Source organism: Pogona vitticeps, chromosome 4 (assembly GCF_051106095.1).
Source record: "Pogona vitticeps strain Pit_001003342236 chromosome 4, PviZW2.1, whole genome shotgun sequence".
Taxonomy (NCBI): Eukaryota; Metazoa; Chordata; class Lepidosauria; order Squamata; family Agamidae; genus Pogona; species Pogona vitticeps.
Genome location: NC_135786.1, coordinates 69,655,265 through 69,674,671, shown reverse-complemented (window position 1 = coordinate 69,674,671; position 19,407 = coordinate 69,655,265). Strand labels below are relative to the sequence as shown.

At 41.5% G+C, this 19,407-nt stretch overlaps 1 protein-coding gene and 1 long non-coding RNA gene across 3 annotated transcripts in view; both read right to left on the bottom strand.

The window, feature by feature from the left end:
- Positions 1–2,927, bottom strand: part of LOC144589056 (uncharacterized) — a 60,306-nt gene extending 57,379 nt beyond the window's left edge. For both annotated transcript variants that reach the window (XR_013544933.1, XR_013544934.1), the window contains exons 1-2: positions 2,570–2,927; positions 422–527 (exon numbers count right to left, since the gene is read on the bottom strand). This is a non-coding gene — a long non-coding RNA (uncharacterized LOC144589056). The remainder of the gene's footprint in view (positions 1–421; positions 528–2,569) is intronic.
- Positions 2,928–4,757: 1,830 nt separating this feature from the next.
- DMRTB1 (DMRT like family B with proline rich C-terminal 1) lies at positions 4,758–19,358 on the bottom strand. The gene is made up of 4 exons (XM_020799645.3): positions 18,715–19,358; positions 15,815–16,035; positions 12,993–13,137; positions 4,758–6,910 (listed from the first exon to the last, which is right to left on the bottom strand). Exons 1-4 carry the CDS (start codon positions 19,142–19,144, stop codon positions 6,816–6,818), a joined length of 891 nt encoding a protein of 296 aa, XP_020655304.2. The 5' UTR covers positions 19,145–19,358; the 3' UTR covers positions 4,758–6,815.
- Between the last annotated feature and the right edge of the window lie 49 nt (positions 19,359–19,407).

Genomic DNA, 19,407 nt, shown 5'->3' with positions numbered 1-19,407 from the left:
ACTGTCTGTATTCTGAACTAAGCACAGATTCCAAACTGTCTTCAGAGGTGCATATAACATTTTTGAAAACTAGCTTTTACAGAATCTTTGGGGATGCTTTAAAGGATATTATCTTTTTAAAAAATCAGTTTCAATCTGCTTTTCATCATTTTAAATCTACTGTAAATCACTCCAGGAGTCCTAGTGGGCAGAATGCTGATGAACAAATGCATTAAACAGACAACAAAATACATGTAAAATTCAATAATTTACACATATATACATACACACAGTCTACTAGATTCCTTCCAAATGACTTTTGTATCAGTGGCAGCTCATAAACTATGTGGAATAGATTTGGATAGCCCACTCAAGAATTTTGGGATGAGGCAGTCTTATACATTTGTTCAGTCACTTCAGATTCTCACAAGCATATACTTACCTTCCATTGTGTGCTTAACCAATGTAGTGGCAGACTTTCACTTCAACTGAACCTTTAATCTGTTGCCAGAAACTGAATATTCATTGTTCCTGCTGCGTCTATTAACCTGTGTGCTCAAAGAAATATGATACTTTTCAATAACACTGCTAGTCTAGCATTATTCATTTTTAATTTTTTTTAAAAAAAACATGCTAATTTAAAAGTAAATAAGTTTGTTTTGCTGTTGTTTGTTGTTTATTCATTAAGTCGCATCTGACTCTTCATGATCCCAGGGACCAGAGCACGCCAGGCCCTCCTGTCTTCCACTGCCTCCCGGAGTTGAGTCAAATTCATGTTAGTCGCTTTGATGACAATGCCCGACCATCTCATCCTCTGTTGTCCCCTTCTCCTCTTGTCTTCACACTGTCCCAACATCAGGGTCTTTTCCAGAGAGTCTTCACTTCTCATGAGATGGTCAAAGTATTGGAGCCTCAACTTCAGGATCCGTCCTTCCAGTGAGCACTCAGGGTTGATTTCCTTCAAAATTGATATGTTTGTTCCCTTTGCAGTCCAGGGGACTCTCAAGAGTCTCCTCCAGCACCACAATTCAAAAGCATTAATTCTTTGGCAGTCAGCCTTCTTTATGGTCCAGCTCTCACTTCCATACATCACTACTGGAAAAAATTATAGCTTTGACTATGCGTACCCTTGTTTGCAAGGTGATGTCTCTGCTTTTTAAGATGCTATCTACGTTTAGCATTGCTTTCCTCCCAAGAAGCAGGCATATTTTAATTTCTTGGCTGCTGTCACCATCTGCAGCGATCATGGAGCCCAAGAAGGTAAAATCTGTCACTGCCTCCATATCTTCTCCTTCTATTTGCCAGGGGGTGATGGGACCAGTGGCCATGATCTTAGGTGTGTTTTTTTATGTTGAACATCAGACCATTTCTGGTGCTCTCCTCTTTCACCCTCATTAAGAGGTTCTTTAATTCCTCCTCACATTCTGCCATCAGAGTGGTATCATCTGCATATCGGAGGTTGTTGATATTTCTTCCGGCAATCTTAATTCCAGTTTGGAATTCATCCAGTCCGGCCTTTTGCATGATGTATTCTGCATATAAATTAAATAAGCAGGGGGACGATATACAGCCTTGTCATACTCCTTTCCCAATTTTGAACCAATCAGTTATTCCATATCCAGTTCTAACTGTTGCTTCCTGTCCCACGTATAGATTTCTCAGAAGATAGATAAGGTGGTCAGACACACCCATTTCTTTAAAAACTTGCCATAGTTTGCTGTGGTCCACAGTCAAAGGCTTTTGCATAGTCAATGAAGAAGTAGATGTTTTTCTGGAACTCTCTGGCTTTCTCCATAATCCAGCGCATGTTAGCAATTTGGTCTCTAGTTCCTCTGCCCCTTCGAAATCCAGCTTGTACTTCTGGGAGTTCTCAGTCCACATACTGCTGAAGCCTACCTTGTAGGATTTTGAGCATAACCTTGCTAGTGTGTGAAATGAGTGCAATTGTACGGTAGTTGAGGCATTCTTTGGCACTGCCCTTCTTTGAAATTGGGATGTAGACTGATCTTTTCCAATCCTCTGACCACTACTGAGTTTTCCAAACTTCCTGGCATATTGAGTGTAGTACCTTAACAGCATCTTATTTGAAGAGTTCCAATGGAATACCATCACCTCCACTGGCCTTGTTACTAACCATGCTTTCTAAGGCCCTCTGAACTTCACTCTCCAGGATGTCTGGCTCAAGATCAGCAGCCGCACTATCTGGGTTGTCCAGGACATCCAGATCTTTCTGGTATAATTCTTCTGTGTATTCTTGCCACCTCTTCTTGACGTCTTCTGCTTCTGTTATGTCCCTCCCATTTTTGTCTTTTATCATGTTCATCTTTGCGCAAAATTTTCCTCTAATATCTCCAATTTTCCTGAACAGATCTCTGGTCTTTCCTTTTCTGTTTTCCCTTTTTGAAATGCTGCTTCAGGGAAAGGCTCCTGCTTTAATAATTCCTTCTCTTTCAGGAATCCTACCATCAGAGGTAGCATAAATAGCTGGAGTCGCTACCCTTCGTTAATACATTCGCCGTTGCAACGCAATTAAAAGAATGTCGGAAAACCCTAAAGAAAAAAAACGTGGTCAACTTATAACTCTTCATACCTCATGCCTTGGAGAAATAATACTCAAGAGCCCACACGTGAGAACAATAATACCCCATGCCTCACACCGAGTTGCGTTGCCGCTCTTTCTTTTCTGACAGGCGCCTTGTCTTCGACAACCGCCGCACCAAGTGAAATCTTAAGAGAAGGCTCACCACGTCCAGGACTTTTCACTTGTTCTGCAAACACAAATACACACACGAGAGAGAGATACCGCGGCAAGGGCCCGCCACCACGGCCGTCGCCCTTCCCGTAGCGCGCCTGAGGAAGGCAGAAGAGGAACACAACCAACAGGACGGCTAGTCTTTGCTTCTCGCTGCCGCCCGGACGACCAAGATAAAATGTTCGCGTTTCCTCCCCCCCCCCCCGCCCGCTCCTGACCCTTGCTTTATGTTGTTTATGCCGCCGTTTCCCCTCCTCCCACCGCCCCTAAACATGCCTGCATAGGGTAGGGTGGGTGAGGTTTCCTTTACTGTAGCCAAAAGTCCTGTTGCATTTATGGTTGCTGCGACTGGAGCGTTCGGGTTTTGAGTTTACTGCGGCTTCTTGTCGATTTTCCCACTGTCGTGTAATTTCCCTTGATCTGTTAAGTACTGTACCTGGTTTTGGAACCTCGGTTTCTGGCCATCACAAAACCTTGACGTCAGCTGTCCACCTCTCCTTCCTTCAAAACGTCAGCCACCCACATATGGCCTTTCCCGTTAATTAAAATGTAGTCCAGGCTTAACCCTCAAAATGAGCAATCTGCAATGCCCAGCTGCTACCTTGATGCCAGTTTTTTCCATCTCCTTTATGTTAAAGCGTTTCTGCCAAAAACTGTCACTGTTGTGTTCTGATTAATGTACTGGGAAGCTAGTTTAAAACAATAGCAACCAGGAGGTAAGGCTATGATATATTATTTCTGTCCTGCCTTTCTGACCACCACAGAGCTGAAAATAATAGGATTTAAATGATTTAATTCAGATTTTCCTGATAATACACTTCTGAAAGAGGCCAGTCAAATAAGAGGCCTTCTAAGGACAGACAATACAGTAATAAGTGCATAGAAAACTTAAGTGGAGGCCATTTAAAATTCTGAGTATCACAGAGCTGAAAAGGGCCCCCTTTCAGATACCCTCACACAATTCACCTGACAGAAGTAGCACTGTAGAGAGGACTATCTCTAAAGTCCAGTTAAGTTGTTGCAGATTTGCATATGTATGCTGTTCTTGTATTATTTTGTTTTTAGCTTTTAGTATTGTGTTTTAAAATGAGATAAGCCACCTTGTGTCCCTTTTTAAGTAGAGGTGGGGAGATGGAGTAAAAAAAAAGTTTTTTAACAGATGAGTCTCCTTTGAAAAGGAATCCTGTGATGAAATATTTGCAATTCTAGAAAGCAAAATAAAAGCTTCCCTGAAAGCACTAGAAAGAAATAAATCACCAGGGGTAGATGGGATATCGACAGAACTATTTCAAACCAGAGTCTGAATCTGTGAAAACAAAAATATGCCGAGAAATATGAAAAACAAAATAGTGGTCTCTAGACTGACAATATTCAATATACATTCTAATTTCCAAGAAAGGAGATGCCAAGGAGTGCAATAATTATAGGACCATTGTTCTAATTTCTCATGCAAGGAAAGTGATGCTCAAGGTGTTGCCACAAAGGTTTTTTTACTTTACACGGAGTGAGAAATGTTTGATGTTCAAGCAGAATTCTAAAAGGAAGAGGCACTAATACAGTTATCTTCTGGCTACAAAGAATTTCCGATCAGTCTGCTTTATAAATTACAGCAAAGTCTTTGACTGTGTAGATCATGGGGAGGCAGAATGGTTTTCTGCAGGCAAAGGTGTTGGACAAGGGTGCGTTTAATTCCCTTATCTGCAATCTTTACAAAAATCATATATAAAGCCAGACTAGATTCAGGATTATCTATCCACTGGTATACTAAAAACAAATACAACTGTAGATTAAAATATGATTTTCCAGCAATCTGGTACTAAACAACCAGATTTTCTTGTTTTTGCAACATCTGCTTCATAAAATGTTAAAGATAGTTTCTTGTAACAAGTGTGAACTTTTGCTTGTTTGTAATTGCATCTTGAGCTGCACACACACAAAAAATCAAATATAAGTATCTTAGTTAATTATCTGCCTACCCTGCCCCACATACCCAAAATCTTTCTACTTAATAAATGTGAAGCAAGAGTACCATAAACGTTTTATTAAGTTTCATTCAAAGTGTACAAAGATGTTTAATCTAACATTCATAAAATGTCTTTTTAGAACACACAGCAGTTATGTGAGATTTTTAGAAATCCTTATCTAAATACTGTTTGTGGATTGTTACAAAGGTTCTGATCTTTCCTAATCACACTAGATAAAAACTGTATTTTTTTCTTACAAAAGTGCTACTATTCTCCAAATTAAAGAAGTAAATTAGAACTATAAACTGAACAATGCAGGTTTCCTTATTCTTTCCTTCTTAGGCTATTATATAAATACTGGGCAAAGGCAATAACAACTGGTAAAGAAGATGCACCTTGGGTCTCCACAGTTGGCAAGCTGTTATTGTGCTCTTACTTTACAAGGATGAAATCACTTAAAGCAGACAGATCTAGGGGAAATATCCCATCAGTTTCTGGTTGAAAAATAAGATTGTCTTCATTCAGAGCTAACTCCTGCTGTGTGTGAATGACCAGATGAAACGAGGGCAAGAATTATATTGAAGGGAGCTCATTTATAATATCAACTTCCTTTCCTCTTCCATAGAAATAATAACGGTTAAGGTCTTCTTTCCTTCCCTTTCTTATTTGGGGTTCATATAGCAGCAACTACACATTTATGTGTAACGCAGCCCTGATTTAAAAAAACAACAGATTTATGAAAAAGAAAACCTCACACACTGTTCTGTTGCTCTGCTGAAAATGGATCCCTGCTAAAGACAATTTACAAGTACTTTGGAGTTCACCTGACACGTCTTCTTTCCTTTTTAGGAATAGAGTCCAAAAACAAACATGCATTCAAATTTTAATCATAGCTATTTATTAACTCTGCTGTCTCTTGAAGCTCAACTTTTAAACTATATTAATCATCACTCTATTAAGGTGCTATATAATAAGCCAGCACACTCCAGAAATAAATTCAACACACTGCAGCTTTTGCATAAGTGCATAACAATTTAGATACCTTCTGAATATGCAGAACCCATCATCCCCAACCAGCATGGGATTATATGACTTGTAATACAAGTCCAACATATCCAGAAAGTACCAGTTTGGGGAAAGCTGACTTCCTTGCTCTCCATTTGTTACATAGCTGCAAATATATGTTATGCAATCCTACACCTATTCAGAGCCTCTACCCATAAAATTTTGCTCATAAAACACATAATCCTATTTTGATGTCAGAAATCAACAAATTGTTATAACTTCATATAGAGCCAGAGCAACTAACTAGTTAGAAACAGAATCAGCTTGCTCCTCAGTTTTCAAACAGCAATTGGTATGGAAGAATTAGAAGGTGAAGATTTTCATACTGCTAAAATAAATGTTACCACAGCAAACATTAACTAAACATACAAGACAGAAGCATACAATGCAGTGCAGCAGCCCTAACTAACTTTCAGAACTAGGAGACAGGCTGCAATGTAGCATTCTTGTGTATACAGGACTTTCTAGTGATCAGCTTTAGTTGTTTAGCACAGTGGTCCCCAACCTTTTTGGGGCTGCAGACTGGCTGGGAGCAAGCTCCATGTGCAAGAGGGGGCCTCGTCACGCTCGCATGATGGGCGTATCACGCTCACAGAGGGTGTCGCACATGCAAGCAAGCGCTACACGCCCCTGCGAGCGTGACATACCTATGCGCATGCATGGGGGGGCGGAGATCCGTATCCACGGCCCTATTCCAGCAAGCCCACGGATCAGCACTGGGCCACAGACCTGGGGTTGATGACCACTGGTTTAGCACATCTGATCTCCCACAATCTGCACTAATCCTTTCAGACCACCTGCCATATGGTCATGAGGGGACTATGACGGGGTCAATATACTATTTTTCAACTTCCAGTAAACTGAACTATGTGAGAGAAATTACTATGTAAATAGGACATGAGATAACAGAAGTGAACCTAATGACCTAAACATTATGAAATTCTAAAATGATATGGCTGCTTTAGGATAGGTGGTAGTCGAGCCTCTTAAGAAAATAATACTTCATAGGAAGCCACCACTTGAAGGTAAAATTTCAGCATGGATTATTTGTGCATTTAATGTTTAGAACCATCTTCATTGACATCTTCCTGAGAGGACAGCTGGCTGTGTTCACTCATCACTCCAGAATCTTGACTATCCACAGAAGCACCTACAACACAAAAACAAAAAATAATCCAGTTTATTTGCCTGAATTTTTCCATATTTTGCATTTCCCTCCCAAAGAACTCAGACTTCTTTCTGTATTATTTTTGTTCCCCTTCCACAGTATTTTTAAAATCTGCATCATATCAGCATTTTGAAACTAGTAATAATTTTCTAATCATTCAGCATAGCTTCTGTGTATTAAATTTCAGTCACAGTCTGGGAAAATTAAATAACACATTTCTCCAATTACGATTATAAAGAGCCTATTGATTTATCTTATGATTTTTGTTACTTGTTTTATGTATTAAACACATTTTAAAGTTTTCAAATAAACCAAAAATGTGTGTTCAGGTATGCATTTTAAATTGACACCTGCCATTAATACTAGTTTAAGACAAATTATCTGAGCTGTTTGCCTATATATGACTACTCAAACAGAAAACAAAAATACTTAAAACTACCAACCCCGTTCTGCTTCTTACATTCCTCCAGTATAAAATAAGTACTTGCAGGCAGCAATTCAAAGAATACAAGGCAAAGTCTGCTGGCCTGTATTCCTTGAAAATAAGGAAATTTTTTTCTGTAAATTCATGATTTATTTAGCCTGTAAAAATAGATAGCAGCTGCTTGTTCTGGGGTGGTTGTTGTTGTTGTTGTTGTTGTTGTTGTTGTTGTTGTTGTTGTTGTTGTTGTTGTTGTTGTTGTTGTTGTTGTTGTTGTTGTTGTTGTTGTTGTTGTTAATTTGATTTATATCCCGCTCATCTGGTCAGATTGACCACTCTGAGCGGCTTCCATAAAAAATATACAATAAAGCATAAAAATTATTAAAAGTAAACAACACCACATATAATAAAACAAATAGATAGAAAGAGAAAGGAAATTAAGTATTGACAGGAGGGAAGGCCTGAACATATAACCATGTTTTTAGCTGGTTCTTAAATGTGCCCAGCGTAGGGGCTGCACGAATCGCTGGAGGAAGGTTGTTCCAGAGGTGAGGAGCCACCGCCGAGAAGGCCTGATTTCGTGTTCGCTCCTTCCGGGCCTCCCTCGGCGTTAGGCTCCCCAGCCTCACCTCCTGGCTCGTGCGGGTGATCCGGGTAGATCTAGGTGGGAGCAGGCGTTCCGCCAAATATCGAGGTCCTAAACCATTTAGGGCCTTGTATGTAAGCATTAACACTTTGAAGTCGACGCGGAAACGGATGGGCAGCCAGTGCAGCTTGGCCAGAATAGGAGAGATGTGCTGGGATTTCCTCACTGGCCGCCGCATTCTGCACCATCTGAAGTTTCCATGTCAGCCTCAAAGGCAGCCCCACGTAGAGTGCATTACAGTGATCTAATCTTGAGATTACGAGTGCATGCACCAAGGTAGTGAGCGCCCCTGTGTCGAGATAGGGTCACAGCCAGGCAATCCGCCAGAGATGGAAAAATGCGTTAAGCTATTATACAGTACAGTGTTTCCCCAAAAATAAGACAGGGTCTTGTATTAATTTTTGCTCCAAAAATGCTTATTTTCAGGGGGTGTTTTATTTTTTCCATGTACAACAATCTACATTTATTCAAATACAGCCATGTCATCTTCTTCTGGTGGCTGCACAATGGTGGAGGGTAGGGTTTCACTTAACTAGGGCTTATTTTGGGGGTAGAGCTTACCGTATTTTTCGCTCCATAAGACGCACCTTTCCATAAGACGCACCAAATTTTTAGGAGAAGAAAACAGGAAAAAATTATCTGCTTTCTTCTCCTAAAATTTGGTGAGCCTTATGGAGAGGTCCATCTTATGGAACACACCCTAGGGTCCTAGGGTGTGTTCCAGGACCCTTTGGAGCCTCCACCCTGCCTCCCTCGGGGGCGAGAGGGGGTGAAATCGCCACCTTCTGGGGCTCTTCTGAAGTTTCCCAAGCCTCAGAAGAGCCCCCAAAGGTGGTGATTTCATCCCCTCTGGCCCCCAGGGGAGGCAGGGTCAGTCTCCAAAGAGTCCTAGAACACACCCTAGGACCCTTTGGAGACTCACCCTGCCTCCCCCGGGCGAAAGAGGGGGCAAAATAGGCAGCTTCCAGGATCTTTTCTGAGCCTTTCCAGGCTCAGAAAAGGTCCTGGAAGCTCCCGATTTTGCCCCCGCTGTCCCCGTGGGGGTGGGTGGGTGGGAGCCTGGCAAGGGTCCAAGGGAGCCTCCCACCCCCCCATGGGACCAGGGGGGGTAAAATCGCCAGCTCCCGATTTTACCCCCCCTGGCCACGTGGGGGTGGGGGGGGGAGGGTGGCATGGGTCCAAGGGAGGGTCCCTTGGACCCTTGCCACCCTCTACCCACCCCCCCATGGGACCCGGGGGGGTAAAATTGCCAGGTTCTGGGAGTGTTTGGAGGCTCCCCAAGCCTCCAAACACTCCCAGAAGCTGGTGATTTTAACCTCCCTGGCCCCATGGGGGTGGGTGGGTGGGAGCCTGGCAAGGCTCCTGGGAGGCTCTCTTGGACCCTTGCCACCCTCCACCCCCCCCCATGGGACCGGGGGGGTAAAATCGCCAGCTTCTGGGAGTGTTTGGAGGCTCCCCAAGCCTCCAAACACTCCCAGAAGCTGGCGATTTTACCCCCCCTAGCCACGTGGGGGTGGGTGGGGGGGAGGGTGGCATGGGTCCAAGGGAGGGTCCCTTGGACCCTTGCCACCGTCCACCCCCCCCACGGAGCGGGGGGGGTGTTTAAAATCGCCAGCTTCTGAGTGTGTTTGGAGGCTTATCAAGCTTCCAAACACTCCCAGAACCTGGCGATTTCGCCAGGGCTGGCCCCGTGGGGGGTGGGGGAGGGTGGCAAGGGTCCTGGGAGGCTCCCTTGGACCCTTGCCACCCTCCACCCCCCCCATGGGACCAGGGGGGGGTAAAATCGACAGGTTCTGGGAGTGTTTGGAGGCTCCCCAAGCCTCCAAACACTCCCAGAAGCTGGCGATTTTACCCCCCCCTGGCCCCGTGGGGGTGGGTGGGGGGAGGGTGACATGGGTCCAAGGGAGGGTCCCTTGGACCCTTGCCACCCTCCACCCACCCACCCCCACGGAGCGGGGGGTTTTTAAAATCGCCAGCTTCTGAGTGTGTTTGGAGGCTTATCAAGCTTCCAAACACTCCCAGAACCTGGCGATTTCGCCAGGGCTGGCCCCGTGGGGGGGTGGGGGGAGGGTGGCAAGGGTCCTGGGAGGCTCCCTTGGACCCTTGCCACCCTCCACCCCCCCATGGGACCAGGGGGGGTAAAATCGCCAGGTTCTGGGAGTGTTTTGAGGCTTGGGAAGCCTCAAAACACTCCCAGAACCTGGCGATTTTGCCAGTGCTGGCCGGTGCGTGGGTGGGAGGAGCGTTGCAAGGATCTGAGTGAGCTCCCAGGACCCTTGCGACGTTCCCCCCACCTGGAAGCTGGCGATTTCGCCGGTGCTGGCCCCGTGGGGGCGTGGGGGAGCCTCGCAAGGGTCCTGGAAGGCTCACCCGGACCCTTGCGACGCTCCCCCCCACGGGGCCAGCAGCGACGAAATTGCTGCATTCACACCATTAGACGCACTGACTTCCCCACCCACATTTTGGAGGGGGGAAAGTGCGTCTTATGGTGCAAAAAATACGGTATATTATGAGCATCCTGAAAAATCATACTAGGACTTATTTTTAGGTTATGTTTTATTTTTGGGGAAACAGGGTAGTTGTATAGCAAAGCAGCCATATTATGATTGTGGCTCTTCTAAACTGCAAAGTCTGACGTGTGAGGCACTTTAACAGATAAAAAGTACATGCTGTTAATGTAAGGGTCGAAACATTCTATCACTAATAGTCAAAGGATATCTGAATGTGCTACCTTAACCTGGCCTATACATGCTGGGAAGTAATTAGAGAAGATAGTAGTTTTTTTTTTACTACAGAAGTTAAATTACACTTATAGTGCTTCTGCAAAGCAAAAGTTCTTTGTGTCTGAAGATGAGCAGCTATTTCAAAACATATCTTCCCAGCATGATGCAAACTGCTGATATAAATAAAACAATTTTTCAGTTCTCAAGCAACCTGATATGAAAGAGAAACAGTATGTGGTACATACATTCCAGGACTATACGGTTTTCAGAGATTAGGTCAGTTATTTTCAAATGCTTGTAAACAACATTCCCTGTATATATCTGGGAAAATAATTTAAATCGTGATGTGCTATCTTTTAGCACATATGGATTATTTTATGGTGGTGTGGGGGAGAGATATACCATGTGCTATTTCTACATGTTTAAATTGAATCTTCAGTTAGGGTTAGTTAGTTAGGCATCCTTCAGTCTCGAAAGACTATGGTAGCGTGCTCTGTATGGAGGACTTGGAACAGCGTCTAGTGTGGCTGAGGAGGCCAATTCGAGAGTGACAATCCCTTCCACACTGAAGACAAATCCAATCTGTCCCCTGTCCAGCTCCCTGGTTTTGCTGCTTTTGTGATTTCCTCTTTGCCTCGGCCTGCTGGGCGAAGGTCGCTTCAAATTGGGAGAGGCCACGATGCAGTGCCTGCCTCCAGGCTGAACGCTCAGATGTCAGGGTTTCCCATCTGTTGAGGTCTATTCCTAAGGCCTTCAGATCTCGCTTGCAGACGTCCTTGTATCGCAGCTGTGGTCTCCCTCTGGGGCGATTTCCCTGCACTAATTCTCCATACAGGAGGTCCTTTGGAATCCGACCATCAGCCATTCTCACGACGTGCCCAAGCCAACGTAGTCGTCGCTGTTTCAGCAATGTATTCATGCTGAAAATTCCAGCTCGTTCTAGGACTACTCTGTTTGGGACTTTGTCCTGCCAGGTGATGCCAAAAATCCGTCGGAGGCAACGCATATGGAACGTGTTCAGCTTCCTCTCCTGCCGTGCACAAAGGGTCCAGGACTCGCTGCAGTACAGGAGTGTGCTTAGGACACAGGCTCTATAGACTTGGATCTTTGTATGTGTCGTCAGCTTCTTATTGAGCCATACTCTCTTTGTGAGTCTAGAGAACATGGTGGCTGCTTTGCCAATGCGTTTATCCAGCTCGACATCCAGAGAGAGGGTGTCAGAGATGGTTGAGCTAGGGTGGGCCGGTGGAAATAGGGAAGGTTGCTACTAGTTTCTGGGGAAAATGTTTAACCCACTACTAGCTAATGTGATGGAACTTATTTCTATGCCACTGGCACGAGCCAGTCAAAGACTCAACACAGAATCATAAAATACATGACCTAGATTAATTTTTGGTGACATTTTTCTTTTTCTTGACTTTACAGAAACTAAAAGCAATGGTTATTCTCTAGAATCAGGAAAATAAGCAGAAAAAAATTAAATGTTTTCAGAAGACAATGAATATACAGATATAACTAAAGAAATACAAAGAGTGTAGCTTGTGGGCTGGAAAAAACAAATTTGATTGTAAGCTAAATTGCTAAGGAGATGCTAAGATTTCAGGTACAGTACTTGAGATAAATTTGTAAGAAATTATTATCTATAGTTCCTAGATTGCTATGAAATATATCACTGTGAGTTTGCCTTCTTTTGAACCACTGTGGGTTCCCAGCCCTAGATTGAATGAAAGGCGATATTAACACTCTTAAGAGTTCAAGTGTTGTCTCTTAACAGGAGCTAATAACTAAAATATTGCTTTTTGATAGCACAAGAGCATATACAGTTTTCAATTATTTGGATGTAAAATAGGAATGCATACAGAAAGCAACGCATAACTGCTGGGTAGCTCAGTGGTTTAAATCTCTGGCTGCACAGACAAAGGTTGGGAGTTCAGTTCCCCACTGTGTCTCCTTGACGGGGGCTGGACTCAATGATCCATAGGGTTCTTTCCAGCTCTGTAGTCCAAAAGTTGTTGTTATATAATCCTGATTTATGCATTCTATACATTTCAAAGTTGTTTACAGATCTCACTGATTAGGCCTATATGTTTTTGGCTCTACACCTGGATGCTATGGCGCAAAACTGAAATCCAGCAAATGACCACCAATGCTCACCGAAACAGGCACATACTATGCAGGATAGAGCAGGTTCATTATATAAACCAAAATCTCACCAGATGTCTTTTTACAAACATTAGTACAAGATTCATGGAATTAAATATTTGGACTGCTCACCAGGTGTTTCCTTTGTAGCTTCAGTCAAAACGTTCAGTTGGAGAGGTGGTGGAATATAGTGAATCCCTGGTAGAAAGCCCCGAGGAATGAAAGGTGATAGTGGAGTATAATAACCTGGTCGAAAATCGCCACCTGCATCTTGTATCTGCATAAAAACAAAGATATTTAATGTGGCTGTGAACAGAGTTGTCGTGGTAAAACATTAAGAATGCTAATATGTAGAACACTAAGCCAAAATGTGTTTAATTATCATTAATCTTAAACAATTTAAACAGTTTTTAAAATATAACTTTTACAATGGAATTACAAGGGAAATCTAGAAAGTTCTTACTACAACAGAGGAAGTTCAGCGTTTTCAAATTTTACATTATATATTCCAGGGTCTGCAGGATACTGGGCAAAAGACAGAAGGAAGGGGATAAATCATGAGATATTTTCTGTTGTTATTTGTGGGAAAATTCCTTTCGACTTATGGAGACCCTTCACAGAGTTTTCAAGGTAGGTGAGATATTCAGGGAATAGCTTACCTTTGGCACGCACACACACTATGCAAGTTTCTACGGCCAACAAAATATAAATATAGTATTCATTGAAATTCACTATTCCATAATCAGCAATTTCTTTTACAAATGTATGGATTCATTATTATCATCTTAAGAGCCCATGAATCAAATATTCAGCTAGGTATGAAAAAAGAAATTCAAGATCTCCAATGTCTTTTTTAAAAAAAATTTAAAATTTATTTTGCTGAAGAACAACTGTGATTTGGGAAAGGGGGCTTAACACTTTCTGCTTAAATCACACCTTCTCAAAGCTGGTATTAAAAGATATGTAGCAAAAAATGTATTGTTTTAAATGCACAAGTGTGGATTGAAGCAGTATACTCTGACTTTGAATAAAAGACATCATGAATACTACCGCAAATTTTTAAGAGTGGCATAAGTGGAGACAGAATTTATCTTCCTTTTTAATTACTATTATGTGAAAAATAGGCAACTGCTACAACTTTCAACTCAGTGTACAAAGGAAATAAGTTAAACACCCGGTGTCCTTTTTAACTAACAGCTAAGTAACACTTGAATCATATATGTGACATATGTGACATATGTGAAGAAGGGTAGTATAGTATTCAGTGACAAATGATAATATACTTGTAACAGCGGAAAACATTCTCATTTTTCTTTCATTTAAAATATTTTTTCAGTGGCTGAAATCCTGTAGTAACTTGCACTAGAGTAGGCCCACTGAATCAGTAGAGATTTAGTGAGTCAACTCAATTACTTAATTAATTAATTAAACAAACTTGCATGCTGTGTTGATTAGTGATAAACAACTCTGGGTGGTTTAAATCCAGAGTGAGACAAATGTAAAATAAAACAAATCAAAATGTATAAAAACAAACATCAAAACATAACCAATAAATCAGTATGTTTCAGTGATTCAAATGAGCCTACCTAGTTTTTACTTACCATACTGCAAACAAAGAGGCTCATTTGGCACAATGAGGGAGGGTTTGCCTCACTGAGTCCCCACTGATTCAATGGGTCTATGTAATGTGACTCATGATGCTAAGCAACATGATTTCAGCCAGTAATGCACAATATCAGAAGCCCCTTTAAAGTTTTCAAAGCATGCACTCACTTTTTAATGTTTGTCTCATTTTTTAAGGCTTCGTGTTTGAATCAGTGCTTTAAATCAGGGGTCCCCAACCCCTGGGCCACAGAGGCAGATCTCCCATACACATCCTTTGCCCATGCATATAAGTGTGTGTGACCCCATGAGCGCCCCTGCCCCTTTCGCACATGTCCGTGAGAGCGCATCCCACCCCTTTGCACATGTGCAAGAGCGGGTGGGGGTGCCCTGCCTTCCCTGCACACGGACCCCTTCCTCCCCCAACCGGCCCACAGTATCAAAAAGGTTGTGGACCACTGCTTTAAATCTTACAACCTTGAAGAAGTATTAAGATTGGCATAGTAGTTGGGCAGTCTCACAGTCCAATCAGACAGCTGGAAAGATGTCACACCAGAAATGGTCACTTTGTAAGGAGTGAGGTCTCTTAAAGTGACTCTTCCATCTGCTGGGCAATTGCTCTATACCTGCTCTCTAAAGAAGTAGTTATTGTGCAGTTTGACCAAAAAGGCTCACCTTAGGCACTGAGGTCATGCATTCCCATAAGTAATGTGATCACTAGGAAATAAAACATACTGGATCACTCCACAAGCAGTCCAAAATGCAATATATTTCCCCATGTGATCACACCCCTCAGTTTCTGAAGTGGATATTTTAGTTCCTCTATTGCAGCTAATTATCTCAAAACCACCTTCTGTCAGATTCTGTACAACATATTTTCAGTTGTAGGAAATGTATCAGATGGTTTTGCATCAGTGAGCTGGAGATTTCAAATGAAGGTTATATCTGAATAAACAATCATGTGTTTATCCACTGAAAACAAAGGAAAGCATCCGCCTTTGGATGTGTATCTCCTGAAACCTGTAGATAACACACATTCAGAGGGCCATCGAATTCATAAATACAGTACTCAACATTCAAACAGAATGTTTTCAACACTCCCTTAGACTGTAGATACTCATGACCACTGCATGGAATAATAAACATTTAAGCAGAAATAAAGAGACACATTTTGCATGTACCTAAAGCTTACTCCACTTTCTTTGTTTTGTTGGCATACGTATTATCCAAAGTTGTCAGTAAACAAACAAACTGCAAATATCAGCTTTTTTCAAGTACACTTGAAATTGTGCATTCCTGCAATCCATAGAAAAATGCATTGTGCACTGCTGCTGCAGAGAAATATGACTTACTGGCATAGAACCAACATTTCCTGGCCCATGTCTGAAATTGGTTGGTAGTGGTAAAATGGGTGCAGATGGTGGACTTCTGTAACCAGGCTGACTGATGGTGAATCCCACAGGAAATGGATGATAAGGATACATTCCAGTGTACCCAGAATACACTTTGTGAGGCACTCTCTCCACAAATTCTGGACACACCGGAAAACATTCTTGAGGCAAAGTAGGATGGTCTGTAGAAACAGAAAATAAAATTATTGAATTGAATAAATGATCTTCTAATGACTGACTAATGCCAACAAAAATATAAATAAAATTACCACATCATTTAGTATTGCGAACCTGTGACAAATAACTTTGGCTAAACAACTGACACATCAACTTAGAATGATGTTCAACACTTATTTAAACCATTCTTTAGACTATGGAAAGTAAATTAATAACAAATATAAAGAATTCTAAGAGAGAAAATATCAAGCCATCAATGGATTTCTTTCGTATCTGAAACTGTAAATTAAATTAAATAGTGCCAATAATGAGATAAAGAGACTGCCATTTTATATATTGTTTTGCTATGTATGTCTATTTGTCTGAAGTTTATTTTTGTTTGTTTGGTTTTTTTTGTTTAAGGGACGTGGTGGCGCTGCGGGCTAAACTGCAGAAGCCTGTGCTGCAGGGTCAGAAGACCAAGCAGTCATAAGATTGAATCCACGCGACGGAGTGAGCTCCCGTCGCTTGTCCCAGCTCCCGCCAACCTAGCGGTGCGAAAGCATGCAAGTAGATAAATAGGGACCACCTCAGTGGGAAGGTAACAGCGTTCCGTGTCTAAGTTGCACTGGCCATGTGACCACAGAAGATTGTCTTCGGACAAAACGCTGGCTCTATGGCTTGGAAACGGGGATGAGCACCGCCCCCTAGAGTCAAACACGACTGGACAAAAATTTTCAAGGGGAACCTTTACCTTTACTTTTTTTGTTTGTTTTGGTTATATTTAATAAATAATATAATAAATTTGAAACAAAAAAGGGAACCTGTTGTGCTTCTGCTATTTAACTACATGTTAAAATATTTTTAAGATGTCCTCTCAAATGTATGGAGCCTCTTATCGATGAGTAGGTCTGTACAATTAGAAGACATAAATAATGAAAAAAATGAGGAACAGCTAAGTTGTATGGGTCTTTATAATGCAGTTCTCAAGAGAGGTAACAGTTTTTTGTGGGGGCAGCCTCACAGCTGGATCCTACTTAAATGTGCTGTTGCATTGTTTAAATATCTGTATAACTGAAGAGCAGATTATGGATAAATGGCTCCAAATCTAAAAGGCCCTATCTTAGTCACAGATTGGCAGGCTCTAGAAACTGCCATGACTTGTTGAAATGGTTAAATTGGATCTTTGCCTTTGAATCTACAGTACAGTATCTACAAATGTGAATTATATCAGTATTAAATAACAACAATGATATGATGCATTTGAAAACAACTTTACACAGCTTTGATGAGTAAATTCTATTTTCCAGTTCTCTTGGGAGCATATAAAGTGCCAAGCTCAGAAAATAAATCTCAGAAAACATACATTAATAAAATTAATTTGCAGAGATAAATTACAAGTTGTGTTTAATACTGTATCAAACCTGGAGAAGGCAAAACTATAATTGTTAATAGCATAGCATAAAATGTTGAGAAATATTGAAAAAATATTGAGAATAAAATATTGTTGGACACACAACAGTTTGTTGTTTTTTTTTAAAAGAAAAACTTTTTTAAAAATTCAAACAAAAACTATGTAAGAGTCGTCTATGTTTCCATGTTGTTTTTTAAAATTCTTTTAAACTATTACGGGTACCTATTTTTGGTTGAATATCCGAATGTAAATTATCAGCTCACTAAACCTAATACACTAGAAATTCTACTCCATTTTCCTCTTGTTAGCACATATTCCAAGAATATATAATGTAAAAGGGAAAGCTCCAGATCAGTAATAAATGCAGTTCTGGAGAAAGGACAATAAAGGAAGAAGAAAAATAAAGACAGAGGAAGAAGAGGATTACTACTGCAAGAGGTCCCAACTATGGTAGTGGGAAACACAGTCAATTTGTATGTATTTTGGCTTTGTATTTTATGTTTATGTTTTAGTTAAAATTAAAAAATGTAAAAAAAAAAAAAAACCTCTACTACAATTGTGGGTTACCAAATCCTTAAATCCAGCAATTTTATACTGTTAAGTGGAATACTTTGGTGGTGGGGGTCCAGGTAGAACAATACATTTTAATTTTCACACAATTATTTTTCTCTTTAAATGTCCCCACAGAATTAAATGCAGGCATTTTTCAAAATATACTTTACCTGATCACCAAACTAAATTGTCAGTTAAGATAATAGCCAAATCCTAAAAGTTATTTTTTTTTTCTTTTCATATTTCTTAAACACTATCCACACAAATCTAGCAGTAATGTTTTTATTTATACTGGTTGTGAAATGTTCCCTTTGCTGAAGGGGACGTATGTATTAATAGCCACACAGCTCATTTTAAGTCTAGGCCCTGTGTTAATTTTGTTATGTTTGCAGTGCAGTGTTCTACAGCTCCTGCTGCAACTTATTTTGCTCATATTCCAAATGCTGAATAAACCTGGTTTTGTAACAATGAAACATGGAGAAGCAGTCTCCAAGGGTGCAGCTACAAAGTCCTCAAGCTGGATAGAAGAAATGCCAAAATTAATTTAAAAATCTGAATCACCATTGAGGGAGAAGTAATACAAACTGCACCTATAGGGCGCATGGGGCTAGAGAAAATATTGAGGGAATCAGGTTCTACAGCAGGCAGAATAATTAAGCACACGCACAGAGGTGGCACAATGCCTATGAATACATAAGAATAAATACTTTCAGTAGAACTACAGCTGGTCCACACATACCTAAATCTATGAAGGTTGGAGAGCTAGGTTTTGGCAGTTCTTGGTCATTCCCTGTTCTAGCAGGCTGAGTGATTTCCACAGGTATCTTGGCTCCTTCATGCTCAGCAACAGACTCATAGGTAGGAGGTTCTGAAGCACTCAGTCTTGACTGTTTCTTACTTCTCGCTGTGGTTGCCACTTGATCATCACTGGGGCTGCCCTGAGTAGATGGCAGTTCTTCCCTTGGTGGTGAATCTGGTCCCTGCCTCTTCAAGGCCTTCTGGGCAGCCATGATCTTCTGGCGTTCAGTAATCAGAGCACATTTCTCACATGGGCACTGCTTCCAGCGGCAATTGCCTGCATGGCCCTTCACAGGCACCACAAAGCCATGGTTCCGACAGCGTGAACATTTGGGGGCCCGAAGGGACTGAGCAGTATCTGGAGAATCCATAGCTGCCAACTGTCTGTCAAGCCACAATGGTGCTAAAGTAGCAAGCCTAAACTGAAACCTGATCTTATGGTGTGCAGAAAATGGTTACAAGATAGCAATTAAGCCTGGGGCCTAGCACACAGCAGGGAGGGAGAAATGCTTGCCAATCCTCAGACTCAATATAGTAGCTCTCATCAGAGGTACAAACACCTATAAAAACTTTATAGAAATCTCTGTACTATTTCTTTCTTGACTTTTTAAAATTGCTTGCATATTGAAATCAG

Bases quoted from the DNA above. Each gene is read 5' to 3' on its own strand.
- DMRTB1 (XM_020799645.3), bottom strand. From the start codon at position 19,144: ATGGATTCTCCAGATACTGCTCAGTCCCTTCGGGCCCCCAAATGTTCA. The intron at 16,036-18,714 runs GTATGTGTGGAC...CTGTTTCTACAG, and splicing joins TCCAACCTTCATAGATTTAG to ACCATCCTACTTTGCCTCAA. The intron at 13,138-15,814 runs GTAAGTCATATT...GTTTTTATGCAG, and splicing joins GAAATGTTGGTTCTATGCCA to ATACAAGATGCAGGTGGCGA.